This window comes from Cydia fagiglandana, chromosome 27, assembly GCF_963556715.1.
Source record: "Cydia fagiglandana chromosome 27, ilCydFagi1.1, whole genome shotgun sequence".
Lineage (NCBI taxonomy): Eukaryota > Metazoa > Arthropoda > Insecta > Lepidoptera > Tortricidae > Cydia > Cydia fagiglandana.
The window spans coordinates 6,287,702-6,308,884 of NC_085958.1; the positions used below are offsets into that span (position 1 = coordinate 6,287,702).

Here is a 21,183-nt window from a genome sequence, read left to right on the forward strand (position 1 = left end):
TACTGTAAAACGTTGTACGATACACGTGCGAATAGGCAATTCGCAACTCGTGCCATATATAAAACATTCCCTTCGGTCGTGTTTTAATTTATCACCACTCGTTTCGAATTTCCTCTTTTCCGCACTTGTATCGTAAATAACTATTATTGCACACCTCAATAAAAGAAAACATAAATAATAGCAGAGGTAAATAACAGGCGGTCTTATCGCTAAAGAGCGATCTCTTCCAGGCAACCTTTGGGTATATTGTCGTATTGAAAATTCATATAGTGACGACTGTTCTGGTCTTGCCTATGAAACCGATGGTCCCGTGTTCAAATCCTGCTAAGGACATTTATTTGTGTGATGAGCACGGATATTTTTACCTCAATCATGGGTGTTTTTTATTTATTTAAGTATTTATATATTATATTAATTATTGTTTTCCTATAATATGTATTTACTTCTTCATAAAGCACTCCACTAGTATCCAGGTCTCCCGTCTTGAGTAGCCCCGCTAACATAGGCAGGGGCGCTTCTAAGACGTCCCTCTGTATTTTAAAATAATCCTATAATCATGTATATACCTCTTCAAAAAGCACTCCACTAGTATCCAGGTCTCCCGTCTTCAGTAGCCCCGCTAACATAGGCAGGGGCGCTTCTAAGACGTCCCTCTGTATTTTAATATAACCCTATAATTATGTACATACCTCTTCAAAAAGCACTCCACTAGTATCCAGGTCTCCCGTCTTCAGTAGCCCCGCTAACATAGGCAGGGGCGCTTCTAAGACGTCCCTCTCTATTTTAATATAACCCTATAATTATGTACATACCTCTTCAAAAAGCACTCCACTAGTATCCAAGTCTCCCGTCTTGAGTAGCCCCGCTAACATAGGCAGGGGCGCTTCTAAGACGTCCCTCTGTATTTTAAAATAATCCTATAATCATGTATATACCTCTTCAAAAAGCACTCCACTAGTATCCAGGTCTCCCGTCTTCAGTAGCCCCGCTAACATAGGCAGGGGCGCTTCTAAGACGTCCCTCTGTATTTTAATATAACCCTATAATTATGTACATACCTCTTCAAAAAGCACTCCACTAGTATCCAGGTCTCCCGTCTTCAGTAGCCCCGCTAACATAGGCAGGGGCGCTTCTAAGACGTCCCTCTCTATTTTAATATAATCCTATAATTATGTATATACCTCTTCAAAAAGCACTCCACTAGTATCCAGGTCTCCTGTCTTCAGTAGCCCCGCTAACATAGGCAGGGGCGCTTCTAAGACGTCCCTCTGTATTTTAATATAACCCTATAATTATGTACATACCTCTTCAAAAAGCACTCCACTAGTATCCAGGTCTCCCGTCTTCAGTAGCCCCGCTAACATAGGCAGGGGCGCTTCTAAGACGTCCCTCTGTATTTTAATATAACCCTATAATTATGTACATACCTCTTCAAAAAGCACTCCACTAGTATCCAGGTCTCCTGTCTTCAGTAGCCCCGCTAACATAGGCAGGGGCGCTTCTAAGACGTCCCTCTGTATTTTAATATAACCCTATAATTATGTACATACCTCTTCAAAAAGCACTCCACTAGTATCCAGGTCTCCCGTCTTCAGTAGCCCCGCTAACATAGGCAGGGGCGCTTCTAAGACGTCCCTCTGTATTTTAATATAACCCTATAATTATGTACATACCTCTTCAAAAAGCACTCCACTAGTATCCAGGTCTCCCGTCTTCAGTAGCCCCGCTAACATAGGCAGGGGCGCTTCTAAGACGTCCCTCTCTATTTTAATATAATCCTATAATTATGTATATACCTCTTCAAAAAGCACTCCACTAGTATCCAAGTCTCCTGTCTTCAGTAGCCCCGCTAACATAGGCAGGGGGGCTTCTAACACGTCCCTCTGTATTTCAGCCGGGATGGCCGAGATGAGGGGTTGCTGCCACACGAAGGGGTACAGGGAGGTTTGGAGGGCTTCGAGACATGAGGAGAGCAGGCTGGAAGGTAATGAATATCGATACATTAGTTTGGTAATAACCGATCATTTTTATGAATCATAATCTCGTATCTCGTAAATATTGCTTATATTATAATTATAACAATAGAATAAACAAAAAAACATTAACCCCCTTATTCGTATAGCTTAGCAAACCTTTGTTAAATTTTGTCCCTTTCTAACAAACACAAATGTCAAAATGGCGGAACAGGACAGACGATTATCAAACAAGCGTTTATGAATAACGCCATAAAATTGTCCCACTTAAAAAAGACTCTGTATCTTGTTCCCAGTGGTGACAACTTGGTGGTAACAGCATAACCCACAATAATCATTTTTCCGTACCCAAAGGGTAAAACGGGACCCTATTACATACTAAGATTTCGCTGTCCGGCCGTCCGTCCGTCCGTCTGTCACCAGGCTGTATCTCACGAACCGTGATAGCTAGACAGTTGAAATTTTCACAGATGATGTATTTCTGTTGCCGCTATAACAACAAATACTAAAAACAGAATAAAATAAAAATTTAAGTGGGGCTCCCATACAACAAACGTGATTTTTGACCCAAGTTAAGCAACGTCGGGCGGGGTCAGTACTTGGATGGGTGACCGTTTTTTTTGCCGTTTTTTACATTATGGTACGGAACCCTTCGTGCGCGAGTCCGACTCGCACTTGCCTGGTTTTGTTTTGTAATTTAGGGTGGCTTAGAAGAGGTTACCTTAACTGGTCACTGATGATGATGACTTTCCTTTCCAGCAATAGAGAGCCGAAGACCTTGATCAGCAGACCGGCGCCCAGAGTGTCCAATAATATGGACACGTTGTCTTCATCAGCTCTGGGTTCTAGAGGCCGTTTTAGGGTCCGTGTCCTGTGGAAAAACATAATCAATTTATTCACAGTAGGCATTTTAAGTCCCCTAAATTAGAAGGCCCTTTTCGCTTATAAAGAGGCAGAGGAAAGCTGATCCACGTTGGACCAACATTTGGAATTTTAGGACGAAATTAACGGAACGTGTTTTCAAAGGCTTTTGACAATGTGGAATGCAGATAACCGATGAAAAATTGCTTAAATTGATATATGGGAAAAACTGAGGTGATGTTTTAAACGTAAAATTAGAGACAGTACTAAAAGATTTCCCATAAATAGACGCAAATCGTAAGCTATAAATATTTTGTTCCGGAGTCCCACAGGGATCCTTTCTGGGACCTATTATATTTAACTAGATAAAGAACTACTAAGCATACGAATAATAGGGTATTATACTGTATTTAAAATAAATTATTTTACACTAAGCATGAAATAAAGCACCAGATAATTATTAGAAAAACACCGATAGGAGTTATATTTTAAACACAAGTTCTATTTAATAAATCGGATAGAATTGCCACCAAGAAGTGCCACATTACTTTTAAGTTTATAATCGTGGCATACGACCACGGCGATCCTCTGAATCTCTGTAAATATATAAAAAATTCAGTAAATTATATTACGTTGTATTTTTATATAAAAAAAAATGGTAACATTTATAATATTTCCTGCTTGATAATTTTAGATAAGAATTCTATCTTGTTTCATACTTTTTAGAGCGCGATTTGCAGTAGTCGGGTTTTAGTTTTTGAACTTATTTTTTATTTTATTAATTTTGGGGTCATGATTTCGTTACTAACTTTTTGAAGTCACTTTATATTACTTTTGCGAGGGCGTCCTCAGTACAGAAATGCACGCAGAGCGCCGCCTATATCGGGCTACGCCCGACTCCTTTAGTGCCTATGAGGGCGCCGATGGCGGCCGTCTTTGGAACGCGTACGTCGGGTTACGCTCGACACTTTTAGTACGAGGGCGCCGAAGGCGCCCGGCTTTCGAACGCGTACGTCGGGCTACGCCCGACTTTTTTAGTATGAGGGCGCCGAAGGCGCCCGGCTTTCGAACGCGTACGTCGGGCTACGCCCGACTCTTTTAGTATGAGGGCGCCGAAGGCGCCCGGCTTTCGAACGCGTACGTCGGGCTACCCCCGACTTTTTTAGTATGAGGCGCCGAAGGCGCCCGGCTTTCGAACGCGTACGTCGGGCTACGCCCGACACTTTTAGTATGAGGGCGCCGAAGGCGCCCGGCTTTGGAACGCGTACGTCGGGCTCCGCCCGACTCTTTTAGTATGAAGGCGCCGAAGGCGCCCGGCTTTGGAACGCGTACGTCGGGCTACGCCCGACACTTTTAGTATGAGGGCGCCTAAGGCGCCCGGCTTTGGATCGCGTATGTCGGGCTACGCCCGACTCTTTTAGTATGAGGGCGCCGAAGGCGCCCAGGTTTCGAACGCGTACGTCGGGCTACGCCCGACTTTTTTAGTATGAGGCGCCGAAGGCGCCCGGCTTTCGAACGCGTACGTCGGGCTACGCCCGACACTTTTAGTGTGAGGGCGCCGAAGGCGCCCGGCTTTGCAACGCGTACGTCGGGCTCCGCCCGACTCTTTTAGTATGAAGGCGCCGAAGGCGCCCGGCTTTGGAACGCGTACGTCGGGCTACGCCCGACTCTTTTAGTATGAGGGCGCCGAAGGCGCCCGGCTTTTTTAACGCGTACGTCGGGCTACGCCCGACTCTTTTAGTGCGAGGGCGCCGAATGCGCCCGGCTTTGCAACGCGTACGTCGGGCTCCACCCGACTCTTTTAGTATAAGGCGCCGAAGGCGCCCGGCTTTCGAACGCGTACGTCGGGCTACGCCCGACACTTTTAGTATGAGGGCGCCGAAGGCGCCCGGCTTTGGAACGCGTACGTCGGGCTCCGCCCGACTCTTTTAGTATGAAGGCGCCGAAGGCGCCCGGCTTTGGAACGCGTACGTCGGGCTACGCCCGACACTTTTAGTATGAGGGCGCCTAAGGCGCCCGGCTTTGGATCGCGTATGTCGGGCTACGCCCGACTCTTTTAGTATGAGGGCGCCGAAGGCGCCCGGGTTTCGAACGCGTACGTCGGGCTACGCCCGACTTTTTTAGTATGAGGCGCCGAAGGCGCCCGGCTTTCGAACGCGTACGTCGGGCTACGCCCGACACTTTTAGTGTGAGGGCGCCGAAGGCGCCCGGCTTTGCAACGCGTACGTCGGGCTCCGCCCGACTCTTTTAGTATGAAGGCGCCGAAGGCGCCCGGCTTTGGAACGCGTACGTCGGGCTACGCCCGACTCTTTTAGTATGAGGGCGCCGAAGGCGCCCGGCTTTTTTAACGCGTACGTCGGGCTACGCCCGACACTTTTAGTGCGAGGGCGCCGAATGCGCCCGGCTTTGCAACGCGTACGTCGGGCTCCACCCGACTCTTTTAGTATGAAGGCGCCGAAGGCGCCCGGCTTTGGAACGCGTACGTCGGGCTACGCCCGACACTTTTAGTATGATGGCGCCGAAGGCGCCCGGCTTTGGAACGCGTATGTCGGGCTACGCCCGACTCTTTTAGTATGAGGGCGCCGAAGGCGCCCGGCTTTGGATCGCGTATGTCGGGCTACGCCCGACTCTTTTAGTATGAGGGCGCCGAAGGCGCCCGGCTTTGGATCGCGTATGTCGGGCTACGCCCGACTCTTTTAGTATGAGGGCGCCGAAGGCGCCCGGTTTTCGAACGCGTACCTCGGACTCCGCCCGACTCTTTTAGTATGAGGGCGCCGAAGGCGCCCGGCTTTGAAACGCGTACGTCGGGCTACACCCGACACTTTTAGTACGAGGGCGCCGAAGGCGCCCGGCTTTGGAACGCGTACGTCGGGCTCCGCCCGACTCTTTTAGTATGAGGGCGCCGATGGCGGCCGTCTTTGGAACGCGTACGTCGGGCTACGCCCGACTCTTTTAGTATGAGGACGCCGAAGACGCCCGGCTTTGAAACGCGTACAGCGAGCTTCGTACGGACAGCGTGCCTCGTCCGTCTCTTGTATGGCTGTTTCATACCTTTTAGCTGACCTAGACTTCTATACCTATTCACGTTATAAATAAAATATTGCAGGTCATTAAAAAAACACCATGTATAGCGGCCAAACAAATTTCTTTTGCAAAAACCTTCTTGTATCGCCGTAGTCGCGTAACACGCGGATATAATCCAGAGCGCTTGTAGATTCATAGTTCGAATCACCTAACCGATAAATTAATGTTTTATCTGGCGTATGCAAGCAAAGCCGGGTGCTAAAGCTAACAATATTTATATATTTGAAATGTGCTAATCGAGCTCTTTCCAATGATGTATAACACATCATCATTACTTAATTTTAGTTTTTTGGTTCGTGACTTTATGACCTCTAAAGGGCGCAGTGTTAATTTTTTTGTGACGCCATATAGCCTATAACCAGCGGACGATTAAGACGATTCGAATGACATATCGTTTGTTAAATTATAATAAGTACTTTAGAAGTTATGAGGGAACAGATGAACATACATACATACATACATACCCACATACATACCGGTCAAAATCATAACCCTCCTTTTGCGTTGCTTTGGAACGCGTACGTCGGGCTACGCCCGACACTTTTAGTATGATGGCGCCGAAGGCGCCCGGCTTTGGAACGCGTATGTCGGGCTACGCCCGACTCTTTTAGTATGAGGGCGCCGAAGGCGCCCGGCTTTGGATCGCGTATGTCGGGCTACGCCCGACTCTTTTAGTATGAGGGCGCCGAAGGCGCCCGGCTTTGGATCGCGTATGTCGGGCTACGCCCGACTCTTTTAGTATGAGGGCGCCGAAGGCGCCCGGTTTTCGAACGCGTACCTCGGACTCCGCCCGACTCTTTTAGTATGAGGGCGCCGAAGGCGCCCGGCTTTGAAACGCGTACGTCGGGCTACACCCGACACTTTTAGTACGAGGGCGCCGAAGGCGCCCGGCTTTGGAACGCGTACGTCGGGCTCCGCCCGACTCTTTTAGTATGAGGGCGCCGATGGCGGCCGTCTTTGGAACGCGTACGTCGGGCTACGCCCGACTCTTTTAGTATGAGGACGCCGAAGACGCCCGGCTTTGAAACGCGTACAGCGAGCTTCGTACGGACAGCGTGCCTCGTCCGTCTCTTGTATGGCTGTTTCATACCTTTTAGCTGACCTAGACTTCTATACCTATTCACGTTATAAATAAAATATTGCAGGTCATTAAAAAAACACCATGTATAGCGGCCAAACAAATTTCTTTTGCAAAAACCTTCTTGTATCGCCGTAGTCGCGTAACACGCGGATATAATCCAGAGCGCTTGTAGATTCATAGTTCGAATCACCTAACCGATAAATTAATGTTTTATCTGGCGTATGCAAGCAAAGCCGGGTGCTAAAGCTAACAATATTTATATATTTGAAATGTGCTAATCGAGCTCTTTCCAATGATGTATAACACATCATCATTACTTAATTTTAGTTTTTTGGTTCGTGACTTTATGACCTCTAAAGGGCGCAGTGTTAATTTTTTTGTGACGCCATATAGCCTATAACCAGCGGACGATTAAGACGATTCGAATGACATATCGTTTGTTAAATTATAATAAGTACTTTAGAAGTTATGAGGGAACAGATGAACATACATACATACATACATACCCACATACATACCGGTCAAAATCATAACCCTCCTTTTGCGTTGCCGTAGTCGGGTAAAAAGTAGGTGAGTTGACCGTGACGTCACGATGTAATGTTTCATATAAATTCCATATTAGCAAATCATTTTGACAGCTCTAAAAAAGTAACTGATTTGATAGTTAAATATCATATTAGACAGTAAGAGAAAACGAAGAATACATGCGAGAAGACAGAAACCAATACCTTTGATTTTCCTTCATGCCCTCAAAATCATAAAACGCCGCCATATCCTTCTCAGTGACAGTATGCCGGAAATCCGGCATTGTTTTCGCCTTTGCCGTCTCTATATGTAGACTGCTTCTTGTAGGACGAACGTGGTGGACCGTCAGCTCGTCTCCTGGCGATGGGAAGTCGGTGTGGAACAGCTGCTGGAGTATGCTGTTTATTTCCACGTCTGAGCTGCCGTGGTGAGATTCTATTTCTTGGAGCACCTGGAATATGAATGTTGACGATCTATTTAATAATAATAATAAGGTTAGGTTAGGTTAGGTTTTTTATAATGTGTTTATATGTATTTTTTATTGTTTTCTAAGTGTCTTTATATTTTACTTTTATATTCATATTATAAATAACCTAACTTAAGACCAAAAATAAATAAAGAATAATAATAATAAAATTCTTTATTGTGCACTACTAAAGAAAAGTACATAATAGAAAAAAAAGACAGGACTTAAATGAGTAGGTAACAACAGGCGGACTTATCGCTATAAAGCGATCTCTTCCAGACAACCTAACAACTATTTCACTATCTTCGACATCGTTAAGGCGCTTAGCACACTGGATACGATTCCTGCGTCACTACGATGTTTGAGCGAGACAACGCTATGCACGTATTATAGCGACATCCCGCTCGCACATAGGAACGACGTGTGAATCGTATCCAGTGTGCTAAGCGTCATTTCGTCATTATTATAACGACATAAAAACTACCAATGATTAATCAAAATAGACAAACGATATACACGGTGTAACATGAGGAAACCGAATAATTTTAACCACGCATTTCTGAGGTCAAAAGAAGTAAAAAATGAAATATGAGTTAAGGTCAATTCCGCCATAAAAAATTTTTTATTTGTTTTGTTTTTTTTCACGTTTTTGAATGTATTTGTACTTAATAAATAAATGTTATTGGTAAACTTGACACTTAAAATTGATTTTTACATTTTTTTTCGTAAAACCCACTTTTTGCAAAGTGTTACTGTCACTTTTTGACATCTATCGATAAGGATATTTAGACTACGTCCCATAGGAGCAACATCACCATCAAAAAGGCCTTTTACACTATGTAACAATAAAAACTTGTTTATTTTTAATTAATAATATCTCTGAAACTAGGCGAATTTCAAAAAAGTTTATAGGACATTTTTGTCTCTAAATATGATCAGGAATACGCTGTTAAAATAATTCGGTTTACTCATGTTACACCGTGTATTTATCCTTGTTAGGTTTTGTTAGGATCCAATAGTATATAATTATCTGGATCCCGACTCCACAAATTTCAATCCGGTTCGCAAATCCAGTACCGAATTATCTTTATCTTTGCAATGTGTTGTTTCTTTTTAGCGATAAGGCCGCCTTTTGTTTACCTCTATCTTTATGTATTATATATGTTTTCTTGTAAGTGTATTTTGAGATTGTGCAATAAAAAGGATTTGTATCTATTTGTGTTTAAAAAAATATATTTAATACCTTATAATAAAACCCAGGCGCTCTGTATTTCCCTATAATACAGTAGCATAATGGTAGACAGACTGTAGCGCCCTCTGGTAGCACACGTCGGCAGTAACTGAAATATAAAATACAATCATTATAAATTTATAACCCAGCATTCGTTATTGTGTCCTAAATTTTCGATTTAGACATCGAGATAGCATACACTCGAGCGAATAAGTACCTGCTTATAGGGGATATTACTGCAATGTTCTGCCGCCAGAGTGCAGCACTATCGACTCAGTAAATTCATAGAGTAACGTATACACACTGTGCCTTAAACTGTTTTTTGACAAGTTTTCACAGACAATAAACTATGACATTGATGCATCAAGGCGATTTGTTAACAAGGGCCTACCGGTAAACGCGAAAATAGAAATTTAGTTATTAGCCTCTTTATCGCTCGAATATGCAAGAGTGATAGAGAGATTAGATAACGAAATTTCGATTTTCTTGTTTCGCGGTAGGCCATGTGATTGACGTGACGTGTGATGTGTCAATGTGGTTTGTTTACTGTATGTGCCACAAAGGTGTCACCTACGCAGAGCTTTGCCTAATATTCCCTATTAGCAGGATGTCTCAATGTCAAGTTTCAGAGCCACTCCACACTAGCGTCTCCCGAGCGTCGGCGTGTAGTCAACTCTATGGCCGCTGCTCGACGCAGCGTTGGCGCAACTGCGCAGCGACGCCATTTTCCATAGCGCTGACTAGACGCCGACGCTCAAAAGACGCAAGTGTGGTGTGGCCTAAATTCAGATCACAATTTAGTAGATTTTACACTGTTTTCTTATACGAGAGTACAATAGAGACAGAAACAACACTCGGGAGTAATCTAGGTTGTGAGTTTTCACGGTGAAAAAGTATCATTTGTGGCTTACCATCAGAGAAGGGTCCAGCTTTATCTGCAATAAGGACGTTTCTATCAGAATTTCGGTTGGAGTTTCAGATGGAAACGTCCTTATTGCACTTGAAGCATAAGGGCCCTTCTGTGATTGAAAGCCACATTCGCCTTATCTGTATACAGTGATATAGCGAGTGTATAGTGCGTGTATGAGGAATGTTATGAAAGTGAAGGAAGCGAAAGAGGTATGTAAGGATCGTAGCAAGTGGAAATCCGTGGTCTCTGCCTACCCCTCCGGGAAATAGGCGTGATTATATGTATGGATGTATGCTGTATAAAGTTTACTAACCCATAGGACCGTTCGCCTCTCTCGTCAGTAAGGACTAGGGAGTAGCACTGGGCACTTTTCGCCTCTGGCGCCCATTCTTTGCAGGCCGAGCTTAGGGTTTCGGGAAACACCAGGTTTTCTATGTGTGGGGGCACTTGCACCTGGAATAACAAAAACATATCTTTAACCAAAAGACTTTACAAACAGTTTGTAAAAATGTTTATTAAATCCCAAGACAAATACAATGCACCTAAACACGGTTAAAATGTAGTGTTTTATTTTGGAATTCCGATGGTCTTTTCACTAAAAAAAATTCACGAGTTATTGGGCGGATCACTTGTTTAGGGAAGACGCTCTTGACATAGGCCTCCCCGGCCATGCAGTTGAGGCCGACGAGCAGACACGCGTCGAACAGGCCTTCGCTCTGCCCCGTTATATCTACAACTCACTTTTTTAGGGAACACGCTCTCGACATAGGCCTCCCCGGCCATGCAGTTGAGGCCGACGAGCAGACAGACGTCTAATAGGCCCCCGCTCTGCCCCGTTATATCTACAACTCACTTGTTTAGGGAACACGCGCTTGACATAGGCCTCCCCGGCCATGCAGTTGAGGCCGACGAGCAGGCACGCGTCGAACAGGCCTCCGCTCCGCCCCGTTATATCTACAACTCACTTGTTTAGGGAACACGCTCTTGACATAGGCCTCCCCTGCCATGCAGTTGAGGCCGACGAGCAGACACGCGTCGAACAGGCCTCCGCTCTGCCCGACCCCCCCGCACCCCGTTTTGTCGTCGACCCCCCTCTCTGTAAGCTCTGGGGGTTCAGAGTCCATATCGTTCACATTCACTTGCGATGTCCTGGAAGGAGATAGAAAGTTTAGTTTATAAACATGATAGAAAACAAAGTTTTAAAGATTAATCATAAAAACCGGACAAGTGCGAGTTGGACTCGCCCACCGCGGGTTCCGTACTTTTTAGTATTTGTTGTTATAGCGGCAACAGAAATACATCATCTGTGAAATTTTCAACTGTTCGTGACTATCACGACACAACAAGCTATCACGGTTCGTGAGATACAGCCTGGTGACAGACGGACGGACGGACAGCGGAGTCTTAGTAATACAGAAACACAATACAGAAGCGGAGTCTTAGGAGTCAGAAAGGATAACAGACTAACCTCCGAGATCCCATCTAGGATTGCTAAGGCTGCGTCCACCTTCGGTCGGTTAACGCATCGTGTCTGGGGATCGCATGATCTAAAGCTGCAGACGAAGTTGTCGGTGTACAAAGCCATGGTTCTTCCGATTCTTTTGTATGCTTCGGAAACATGGTGTTTGTACAAAGGCGACATTCGCTTGCTAGACACGTTCCACTTACGTTGTCTACGTTCCATTCTGCATATAAAGTGGCAAGATCGCGTTCCCAACACTGAAGTACTTCGTCGTTGCAAGATGCCTGGCATGGAGGCGCTCTTGATGAAGGGTCAGCTAAGGTGGTGTGGGCATGTTTGGCGTATGAGTGATTGCAGACTACCGAAATCAGTTTTCTACTCCCAGCTATCAGCTGGTAAACGGAAGCAAGGTGGGCAGCACCTACGTTACAAGGATGTGCTTAAGCGCCACCTAACTGCCTGCGGTATACCACCTGACAAATGGGAGGAGCTTGCTTCTCAGCGGCCAGAATGGCGTTCCCGCGTTAAGATGAGCGTAAAGAACTTTGAAGACGCTCGTCTCATTGACCTTGATGCGAAACGTCAGATACGTAAATCCCGGCCGAAACCCTTCTATAATTATACTTACAATAATTCTGGTCAACTTTACTGTTCCACCTGCGATAGAGTTTTTAAAAGTAAGTTCGGCTTTGCCAGCCATATCAGAGCTCACGCTCGTAATTAGCTAGGGTCGCCGTTGCCAATTACGGCATGGATAACTATATATATAGTAATAGGGTCCCGTTTTAGCCTTTGGGTACGGAACCCTAAGGGCCCCCCCACATATGGCGTCTTTCGAGCGTCGGCGTCTACAATTCTATGGCCGACGTCGACGCAACTTCGACGCAGCGTCGACGCAACTGTGCAGCGACGTCATTTTCCATAGCGCTGGACCGACGCCGACAGACACCGACGCTCGAAAGACGCCAGATGTGGGGGGGGCCCCAAAAACAATCATATAATAGGGGATATTACTACAATGTTCTGCCGCCTGAGTGCATCACTAGATCACTACCGACTAGTAAATTCATAGACTAACTTATACATACTGTGCCTTTAACTGCTTATTGACCAGTTTTCTCAGATAATATGACATTGATGCATCAAGGCGGTTTGTTAACAAGGGCCACCCGGTAAACGCGAAAATCGAAATTTACTTATCTGCCTCTTTATCGCTCGAATATGCAAGAGTGATAGAGAGGTTAGATAACGAAATTTTTATGTTCTTGTTTCGCGGTAGACCCCCAGATTGATACAGATAGGGGTAGTGGCGCTACCTACGCAGAGTTTCGCGTAATATTCCCTATTAAGTACCCTTTTTAGGGTTCCGTACCCAAAGGGTAAAACGGGACCCTATTACTAAGACTTCGCTGTCCGTCCGTCAGTCCGTCCGTCCGTCCGTCTGTCACCAGGCTGTATCTCACGAACCGTGATAGCTAGACGGTTGAAATTTTCACAGATGATGTATTTCTGTTGCCGCTATAACAACAAATACTAAAAACAGAATAAAATAAAGATTTAAATGGGGCTCCCATACAACAAAAGTGATTTTTGACCAAAGTTAAGCAACGTCGGGAGTTGTCAGTACTTGGATGGGTGACCGTTTTTTTTTTGCTTTTTTTTTTTGCATTATGGTACGGAACCCTTCGTGCGCGAGTCCGACTCGCACTTGCCCGGTTTTTGGATTTTCATTTGGACTCTTCTTATTCTTATTTTTATTGTTTTTTGACTTACCTAAAACTTTTCCAAGACCGGAATGTAGAATACCGCGGTGCCTCAGTGGTCGTGTCAGATTTATAGGAACAATCTGAGGTTTGGTGCCTAAACCTTGTTCTGTTCTTAGGGTCCGTGTAGGCCACGCGCGAGGATACTCGACGGACGTAGTTTTTGCGCTTTTCGGTGAGATTGCGGGTCAGTTTTACTGAATCTGAAATTCAAAAATTTTTTTTGATTAGATTGATTTTTCATTAGTATGATATTGATGACAATGGAGAAGTAGTTAGAGATAATGATAATTTAGAAATGACGGTACACGAATATATAAAAGACGATGGAGATAAAGTAAAAGAGGGCAATGACCAATAAGTGAAAGGTAAATTAAAACAACGATGATGATGATGATTAAGTATATAAAAATACTAAAAGAAATGAAAGCGATCCTGAAGACAATGAATAAAGAAGAAAATTGGATGAGAAGATAGAGGGGAAGAAAGTTTGCTTGCTGGCACCAGTGCAACAGAGATGGAAGATGATCCACTGAAAGAGAGTAAATTCTATGACTTCTAAGTAGTAAAAGTAAATACCTTCGCTGGTGCTGTCAGATGATTCAGTCGGGAAGCTGCCTGGCTTGTTCTCATCCATGTTGCATGCGGAGACAGTTTCGTATATCTCGTTCATTAGGCGATTCAACTGTAACAATTACAAAGTATATTTCAATTATTCGGATAAACGGACGCAAGGCTTGGCGTGATTAGGGAAGAATTGCGACAAAATGCTGAGTCAAAGCATTTTCCTTACTGCACACATTGCTGGACTCGAGTGTGATTTATTTTCTGTCTGTGTGTATATAATTTTGTCTGCTGTCTTTGTATTGTTGTTGTTACCTTATCCTTTTCTTTTTCTTTGTTTTTCATCTTTTTGTCCTCGAATCGAATAAGTAAATGACTTTTCTTTCCTTTCTTTCTTTCTTTTAGAAGCAGTAGAGTAATATTGTATTGATTTTGGGTTAAATGTACATAAAAACCGGGCAAGTGCGAGTCGGACTCGCGCACGAAGGGTTCCGTACCATAAAGCAAAAAAAAAAACGGAAAAAATGCAAGAAGAAAACGGTCACCCATCCAAGTACTGAACACGCCCGACGTTGCTTAACTTTGGTCAAAAATCACGTTTGCTGTATGGGAGGCCCACTTAAATCTTTATTTTATTCAGTTTTTAGTATTTGTTTTTATAGCGGCAACAGAAATACATCATCTGTGAAAATTTCAACTGTCACGGTTCGTGAGATACAGCCTGGTGACAGACAGACGGACAGACGGACGGACAGCGAAGTCTTAGTAATAGGGTCCCGTTTTACCCTTTGGGTACGGAACCCTAAAAACACATATCTTAAAGTACTAACAATATTGTCTAGGGATATGTGTTGAGATTTCTCCGTCCTATCGATGGCATGTCTTCTGGAGAACAACTTAAAGTAAAACCTCGCCGACTTCCGAAAATTCGGTAATCGGGCGCGGGAAGTGAGTTTTCCGGAGTCCGGATTAGCGATGCTCTACTATATCTATAGGGGAGAAGGCTATGCGTCCAAGCCTGGTTTAATGCTTTAGATAGCAGGTGTCGCAGAAACCAAACCGGGACTGGAACCTCGGGTGGCATGCGCTTTTCCTGCCAAAAATGTGGGAGGTCGTGCCGCTCACGCATCGGCCTTCAGTCACCAAACCCGTTGTATAAACAGCAATGCATAAATCGTCTGCAATAGACGGAAAGGCCTGTGATGATGACTTTATCTTTTTAATGCACTGCTGCTATCTAGGACGTTCATTACCCAAAACCATTGAACGGAAAATTTACCTAGTGTTTTACAACGGTCATAACAGTTCTTTTAAACAATTAAAACGTATTGAACCTTGACGAACTTCACTCTTAATCGAGCAAAAACTAAATAAGGAAGATTTTACACGGACTTAGTTTTTAATTCGTAAACGGATGTCAACGGGACCCAATTACTAAGACTTTTGCTGTCCGTCCGTTGTCGTCGAGACAATTCTAACAACTCCGAATTGTGTTTGGGGTTGATACAATTGTCTCGATGAGTATTAGTTGCCCGTAGAAAGAAAAGTACGGTCAGCGATAAAAGATTACACCAAAAAAGTTTTACACATTAGAGGAAAGTATTTTCAAAAGGGCTTATTTCTCTATAAACATCATGCAAAAATTAAGTCCTTTTGAAAAGACACTCCTCATTTGTCCATTCCAGAAGGCAGGATAATGTTTTTTTACAAAATTGCCTCGTTTGCTTGAAATGGAAACTACTCAAGACTCACCTTGCGAATTCATTTTGAATGATGTCATGCAACACTGCACAATTTAATTAGAATTAATTACGTTTAAACTAGCAGCGAAACACGCAACAGATGCTTTATTACCTAATAACGGTAATCACAACTCACATTACTCACAATAATATTCATAACAAAAAATAGAGATAAGTAGCTAATTAATTATTTATATCACATGAAGAAGCCAATAGGCATTTGATTTTAAAAGCAATATTTAAATTGTTTTTCCAATTTTTCACAATAACTATTTCTATTTTTACACCAAAATCCGAAACAAATTAAGATATCAACTTTAGAGAGTCTGAAAGTCGTTTGAATATTGTTTTAGTATTTCACTTGTTTATTTATTATTATTAACACGTGTGCACTTATTATTAACGATTATTAACCGTGTTTTCGGAGGTCCGTGCGTACGTAACGCACTCTTCGTTCTAAATCAATGAGTGTATGTTACATTTCTTACCGATGATAACACGATCGTAAAACTGTGATGGTCAGAAACGGCGTTATGCCGTAAGGAAACAAATATATAATTAGTAATATAAATTATAATAGATTAACTATTATTAAATTATATGAAAATAATATATCGGAAAATTGAAGGAATATGTACCAATATTTATAAACGGGTCTTTCACTGAGTTGATTAATATAATTATAAAAAAAAACTTAGAACACATGTAGGTACATGAGTCAGGAACAAATACCACATAAATGAATAGCTGTATTCACACCAAGGATTATATTTAAAGGTAGGGTCCCTTCTATCTACAGATTAACGGGTTATTTTATTGTTTTATTAAAGCACAATACAATAAAGTATGATATATCATATCGTGAATAGAATCAGGCGTTAGTTTGCGGAAATCCATATTAATTTAAACCAAAATATTACTTTGCTAATCCGCGTAAAAACCTACCTACCTACCTACCTACGCGTAGCGTGCTGATTGACTAGCACGTTATCTTTTACGCGGATTAGCAAAGTTTTTTTTTTTTTTTTTTATACCACATCGGTGGCAAACAAGCATACGGCCCGCCTGATGGTAAGCAGTCACCGTAGCCTATGAACGCCTGCAACTCCAGAGGTGTTACATGCGCGTTGCCGACCTTTTAAAAACCTGTACACTCCTTTTTTGAAGAACCCCATACTGTAGACCCTCGGGAAAACCTCGGGAGGGAGCTCATTCCACAGCCGGAGCGTCCGCGGGAGGAAATTCCTCTTAAATCGCACAGTACGCGACCATTTAGGTTCTAGGGTGTGAGGATGAACACCCTGCCGACGGCGAGCGGTGCGGTGATAGAAAGCGGCCGTTGGCATCATGTCAAATAGTTCCTCAGAGCACAACCCATTGTACAAGCGGTAGAACACACACAAGGAGGCAAAGTCTCTCCTTAGACTTAAAGGTTCAATACCGCTTGTGAGTTTGGGATCATCGACGATTCGCACAGCGCGCCTTTGGACTGAGTCGAAGGGTCCAAGCTGGCATCCAGGTGCTCCTGCCCAAAGGTGACAGCAGTACTCCATATGGGGTCTGACTTGCGATTTATAAAGCAGCAGTCTTTGCCCCGGAGTAAAGTATCGCCTCGCTTTATTGAGCACACCGAGTTTTTTGGATGCCAGCGCAGCCTTACCTTCCAGGTGGCTGCCGAATTGGACGTCACTGGAGATGTCAACACCGAGGATCCCAATACTCCCTGACATGGTAAGGGCTGTGCCTTGGAACTGTGGGACCACAGTGAATGGGGTTTTCTTAGCAGTGAACGCACAAACTTGTGTCTTGGTGGGGTTGAATCGCACTAAATTGTCCCGGCCCCACACCGAAACTCTGGATAGAGTGCTCTCAATGTCTGACACAAGCTTTTCACGACTCTCCAGCACCACAGAGCGAGGGATATTGGCACGGCCTGTGTAAAAGGCATCCCCAGTACTGTCGTCTGCATAGCAATGAATGTCATCGATAGACAACATGTCATTGATGTGCAGCAAAAACAGCGTAGGGGATAGCACAGAACCTTGCGGAACGCCAGCGTTAATGTCCATGCTATCGGAGCAGCTTCCGTCTACTACGGCTCGTATGCGTCTGCCGGACAAAAAGCTAGCGATCCATTTGCATAGTCCCTCCGGCAATCCATAAGATGGTAACTTCGACAAGAGACCCCGATGCCAGACCCGATCGAACGCCTTCGCTATATCTAGGCTTACTGCCAATGCCTCACCTTGACTCTCAATGGCCGAAGCCCAGCGGTGTGTGAGATACACTAGAAGATCACCAGACGAGCGACCGTGGCGAAAACCATATTGGCGGTCGCTGATCAGATCGTGTTCTTCTAGGTATCTCAGGAGCTTTGCGTTGATTATACGCTCCATGACCTTAGAGAGAAGGGAGGTAATAGCGATAGGCCTGTAATTCGATGGGTCCGATCTATCGCCCTTTTTAGGCACAGGGTGTACAAGGGCCGTCTTCCACGAAGATGGAACATGCCGTTTGTCGCTAGAGAGTGAGAAAAGACGCGCTAACACGGGACATAACTCAGGAGCACACTGCTTTAGCACAAGAGCTGGTATGCCGTCTGGCCCGCTCGACTTATGGACGTTCAGGGATAGCAACTCCCGCCGAATATCCCTCTGCGTGAATGAGATTTCTGGCATGGAGTATACGCACCGCGGGATGATGGGCGGCACGGCGCTACCGTCGTCGTTCAGGGTCGAGTTCGAGGCAAAAAGAGTACCAAGGAGGTCGGCTTTCTCCTTTGCACTGTGGGCCAGATCACCATCAGCTTTCCGCAATGGTGGTAAAGACGACTGACAAAAATTTCCCTCGGCAGCTTTGGCAAGTGACCAGAACGCGCGACTCCCAGTGGGATAGCCCGCTAGTTTCTCACCAATTCTGCCGACGAAATCGTATTTAGCCCTGGCAATGGCTTTTTTACTGGACCTCGAGGCAGCGTTTAAATTGCGCTTCACGTCAGAAACGTTCGGATCCTTATTAGCTACGGCCTTGGTCCAAGCCCTGTAAGCGGCTTGCTTGCGAACTGTAGCTTCTTTACAAGGCCGATTAAACCAAGGACGTCGCTTTGCTCCCGCAGCTATTACAGAGTTGGGAATGAAACAATCCATTCCCAGCAGTATTGTCTCGGCAACATTGGCTGCACAGGAGTCAGGATCGTCTGATGTGAAACAGAGCTGCCTCCACGGCAACGAGGCGTAGAATTCACGCAGTCCGTCCCAATCTGCTGACTTATAATGCCACACGCGCCGCGAGCTAGCTGGCTGTGGTGGATCGGGCCGCGCGCAAGGTGCCTGTGCCCGGACGAGGCAGTGATCGGACGAACCGAGAGGTGCATTCACTGAGACGGAATATCCGTCCGGACGTGTGGTCAGCAGGAGGTCCAGTAAAGAGCTCGTATGGTTCTCGATATCTGGAATTCTCGTGGGAGAATGTACCAGTTGCGAAAGTCCATAGGCCAGAGAAAAATCGTGAGCAGCCCTCCCTGCGTGGTCGGTGGACCGGGAACTAAGCCACTCAACGTGGTGAGCGTTAAAATCCCCCAAAATCACCAGCTCTGCGGAAGGGTACTGCTCCAGAAGTTTGTCAGCCGTCCGTTGTAGGTGCTCGAAAAGCCGGGTTGTTTCCGTGTTTCCGCTATGAGACCTGTATAGGCACGCGTAGATACGAGTGTGGCCGCTGTAATCCACACGCACCCACAGAACTGACAGGTCCCTGTCTTCAAAGGCATGGAGGCGGCGACAGCAGACCTCCTGCCGGGCATACATACATACACCAGCGTGTCTCATGAACTTGTGTTCAAGCGTATAGCCGGGATATAACAGGTATGCAGTGTCCGCCGGGCAGGATATCTGCGTCTCCGTTAAAAATAGGATGGTCGGCTGCGCAGATTCCAGGTGGTAATGGACTGCGCTCAAATTAGAATGCAATCCCCTGATATTGCAAAAGTCCACTTGCGTGGAAGGGGGTGCCGCCGAGAAACCATTTCTTTTTTTTCCCTTATTTGCCATATAGTTGAGTTTACAAAGAGGGTTCGGGGTGTTGACGGCTTAAGGGACAAGAGAACGGAACAGATCTGCCAAAGGGATATGTAGAGTAGTGCGGTTCACAGGCACGGCGTACGGAAGGGCCCCCGGTCCCCCCCTGGTGCAGCAGCCGGGTCCACTCCGGTCTCCTTCTCCGGCACGACTACTACATCAAGGATTTTTCGCGAGGTTGGTGGTTCAGCCTCCCAGGGCGGAGATTAAGTAATCCCTGGGTTCGGGAACCCTACTAACCTGCGGGCGGCCAGCGGACAGCCGTTTCACCGGGTCTCCCTGATAGCCGCACCTGTACTCCGCTTCCACATAGACCAAAGGCAGTACCGTGAGTTCCATAGGTCCCCCGTCGTCAACACACGGCACCCTCGATGAGCTCTCGAAAGTAATATTTTGGTTTAAATTAATATATCATATCGATGTAATAAGAAGTGACGAACGAATGTCCTTAGAAATCTACACAAATGGTTCCAAAAACGGTGTAGGTCACTTTTCAGAGCTGCTGTATCAAGGCAAGTATTGAAATAGCATTGATGATTGCCAAACTACTGTTACAGACGGCACTCGAAGAGAACTATTATATTTCAGGTACTTATTCTATAATATTATTAATATATTTTATGAATTCAAAAATTCAAATTTAAAAATCTTAATTTCTTTCAAAATCATTACAAATATTACAATGAATATTTCGACTGCATTATCATGGCAATGATAAACAAAGTTCTTTGTTACGAAATGAGTAATTAATTGCTTATCACTTACAGCATACTACCGTCCATCTCACATAAACAATCGCTAGGTCGCTATATTGCGATAATGACTTTTGTATACAAAAGATTTAGTGATGACCAACGCGTTTCAAGTGTCGATGGGAAAATATCAATATAAAATGTCGATAGATGCTTATGTTATGGTAATTGGGTTTATACAAAAATATGTACATAAGTTTCGCATTTACATCGTAATAACTAGTAAAACGATTTGTAAGCCGACACATACAATTGTATGTTCTAATCTAAGCAACTATTTACTATGAAAAGACTGCTAATAAATAAGCCATACTACTATTCATATACATATGGCAGCATGGCATCTTTTGACAGTTATATATTAAGTCTTGTCAGTACTGTGTCTGGTATGAAATATTTTAGTTCCACTTTACATACTATCTTCTCTTTATTGTGTACTATGGTGGTCTAGATTGGCACTACACGAGGTATTAAGTTTTTGGATTTTTTTATAAGTTATATCTTGTATATTTTTATCGAACGTCATTTCCTCACTAACTCTATATCAAGGTTAATTTGTTTACTGTGTTCTATTTATTTTAATAGCTCAGGTCACGGTTAAAAATGACATTAAAATAAGTCCAGCATTCTAGAATTGTAAACCAAAAAGAAGAGTGTTGGAATAAAGATTAGTTTTTTTATGACTATTTATTAAAA

The 21,183-nt window shown here is 44.4% G+C and overlaps 1 protein-coding gene and 1 long non-coding RNA gene across 2 annotated transcripts in view; both read right to left on the reverse strand.

Moving 5' to 3' along the window:
* Positions 1 to 21,183, reverse strand: part of LOC134677937 (uncharacterized) — a 351,049-nt gene that overhangs the window by 85,166 nt on the left and 244,700 nt on the right. The gene's annotated exons all lie outside the window — the stretch shown is intronic.
* Positions 1 to 21,183, reverse strand: part of LOC134677858 (uncharacterized) — a 98,702-nt gene that overhangs the window by 5,268 nt on the left and 72,251 nt on the right. The window contains exons 3-10 of the mRNA XM_063536277.1: positions 13,936 to 14,041; positions 13,367 to 13,559; positions 11,097 to 11,280; positions 10,445 to 10,584; positions 9,234 to 9,330; positions 7,728 to 7,975; positions 2,695 to 2,844; positions 1,797 to 1,977 (exon numbers count right to left, since the gene is read on the reverse strand). Coding sequence (XP_063392347.1) covers positions 1,797 to 1,977; positions 2,695 to 2,844; positions 7,728 to 7,975; positions 9,234 to 9,330; positions 10,445 to 10,584; positions 11,097 to 11,280; positions 13,367 to 13,559; positions 13,936 to 14,041 — 1,299 coding nt within the window. The remainder of the gene's footprint in view (positions 1 to 1,796; positions 1,978 to 2,694; positions 2,845 to 7,727; positions 7,976 to 9,233; positions 9,331 to 10,444; positions 10,585 to 11,096; positions 11,281 to 13,366; positions 13,560 to 13,935; positions 14,042 to 21,183) is intronic.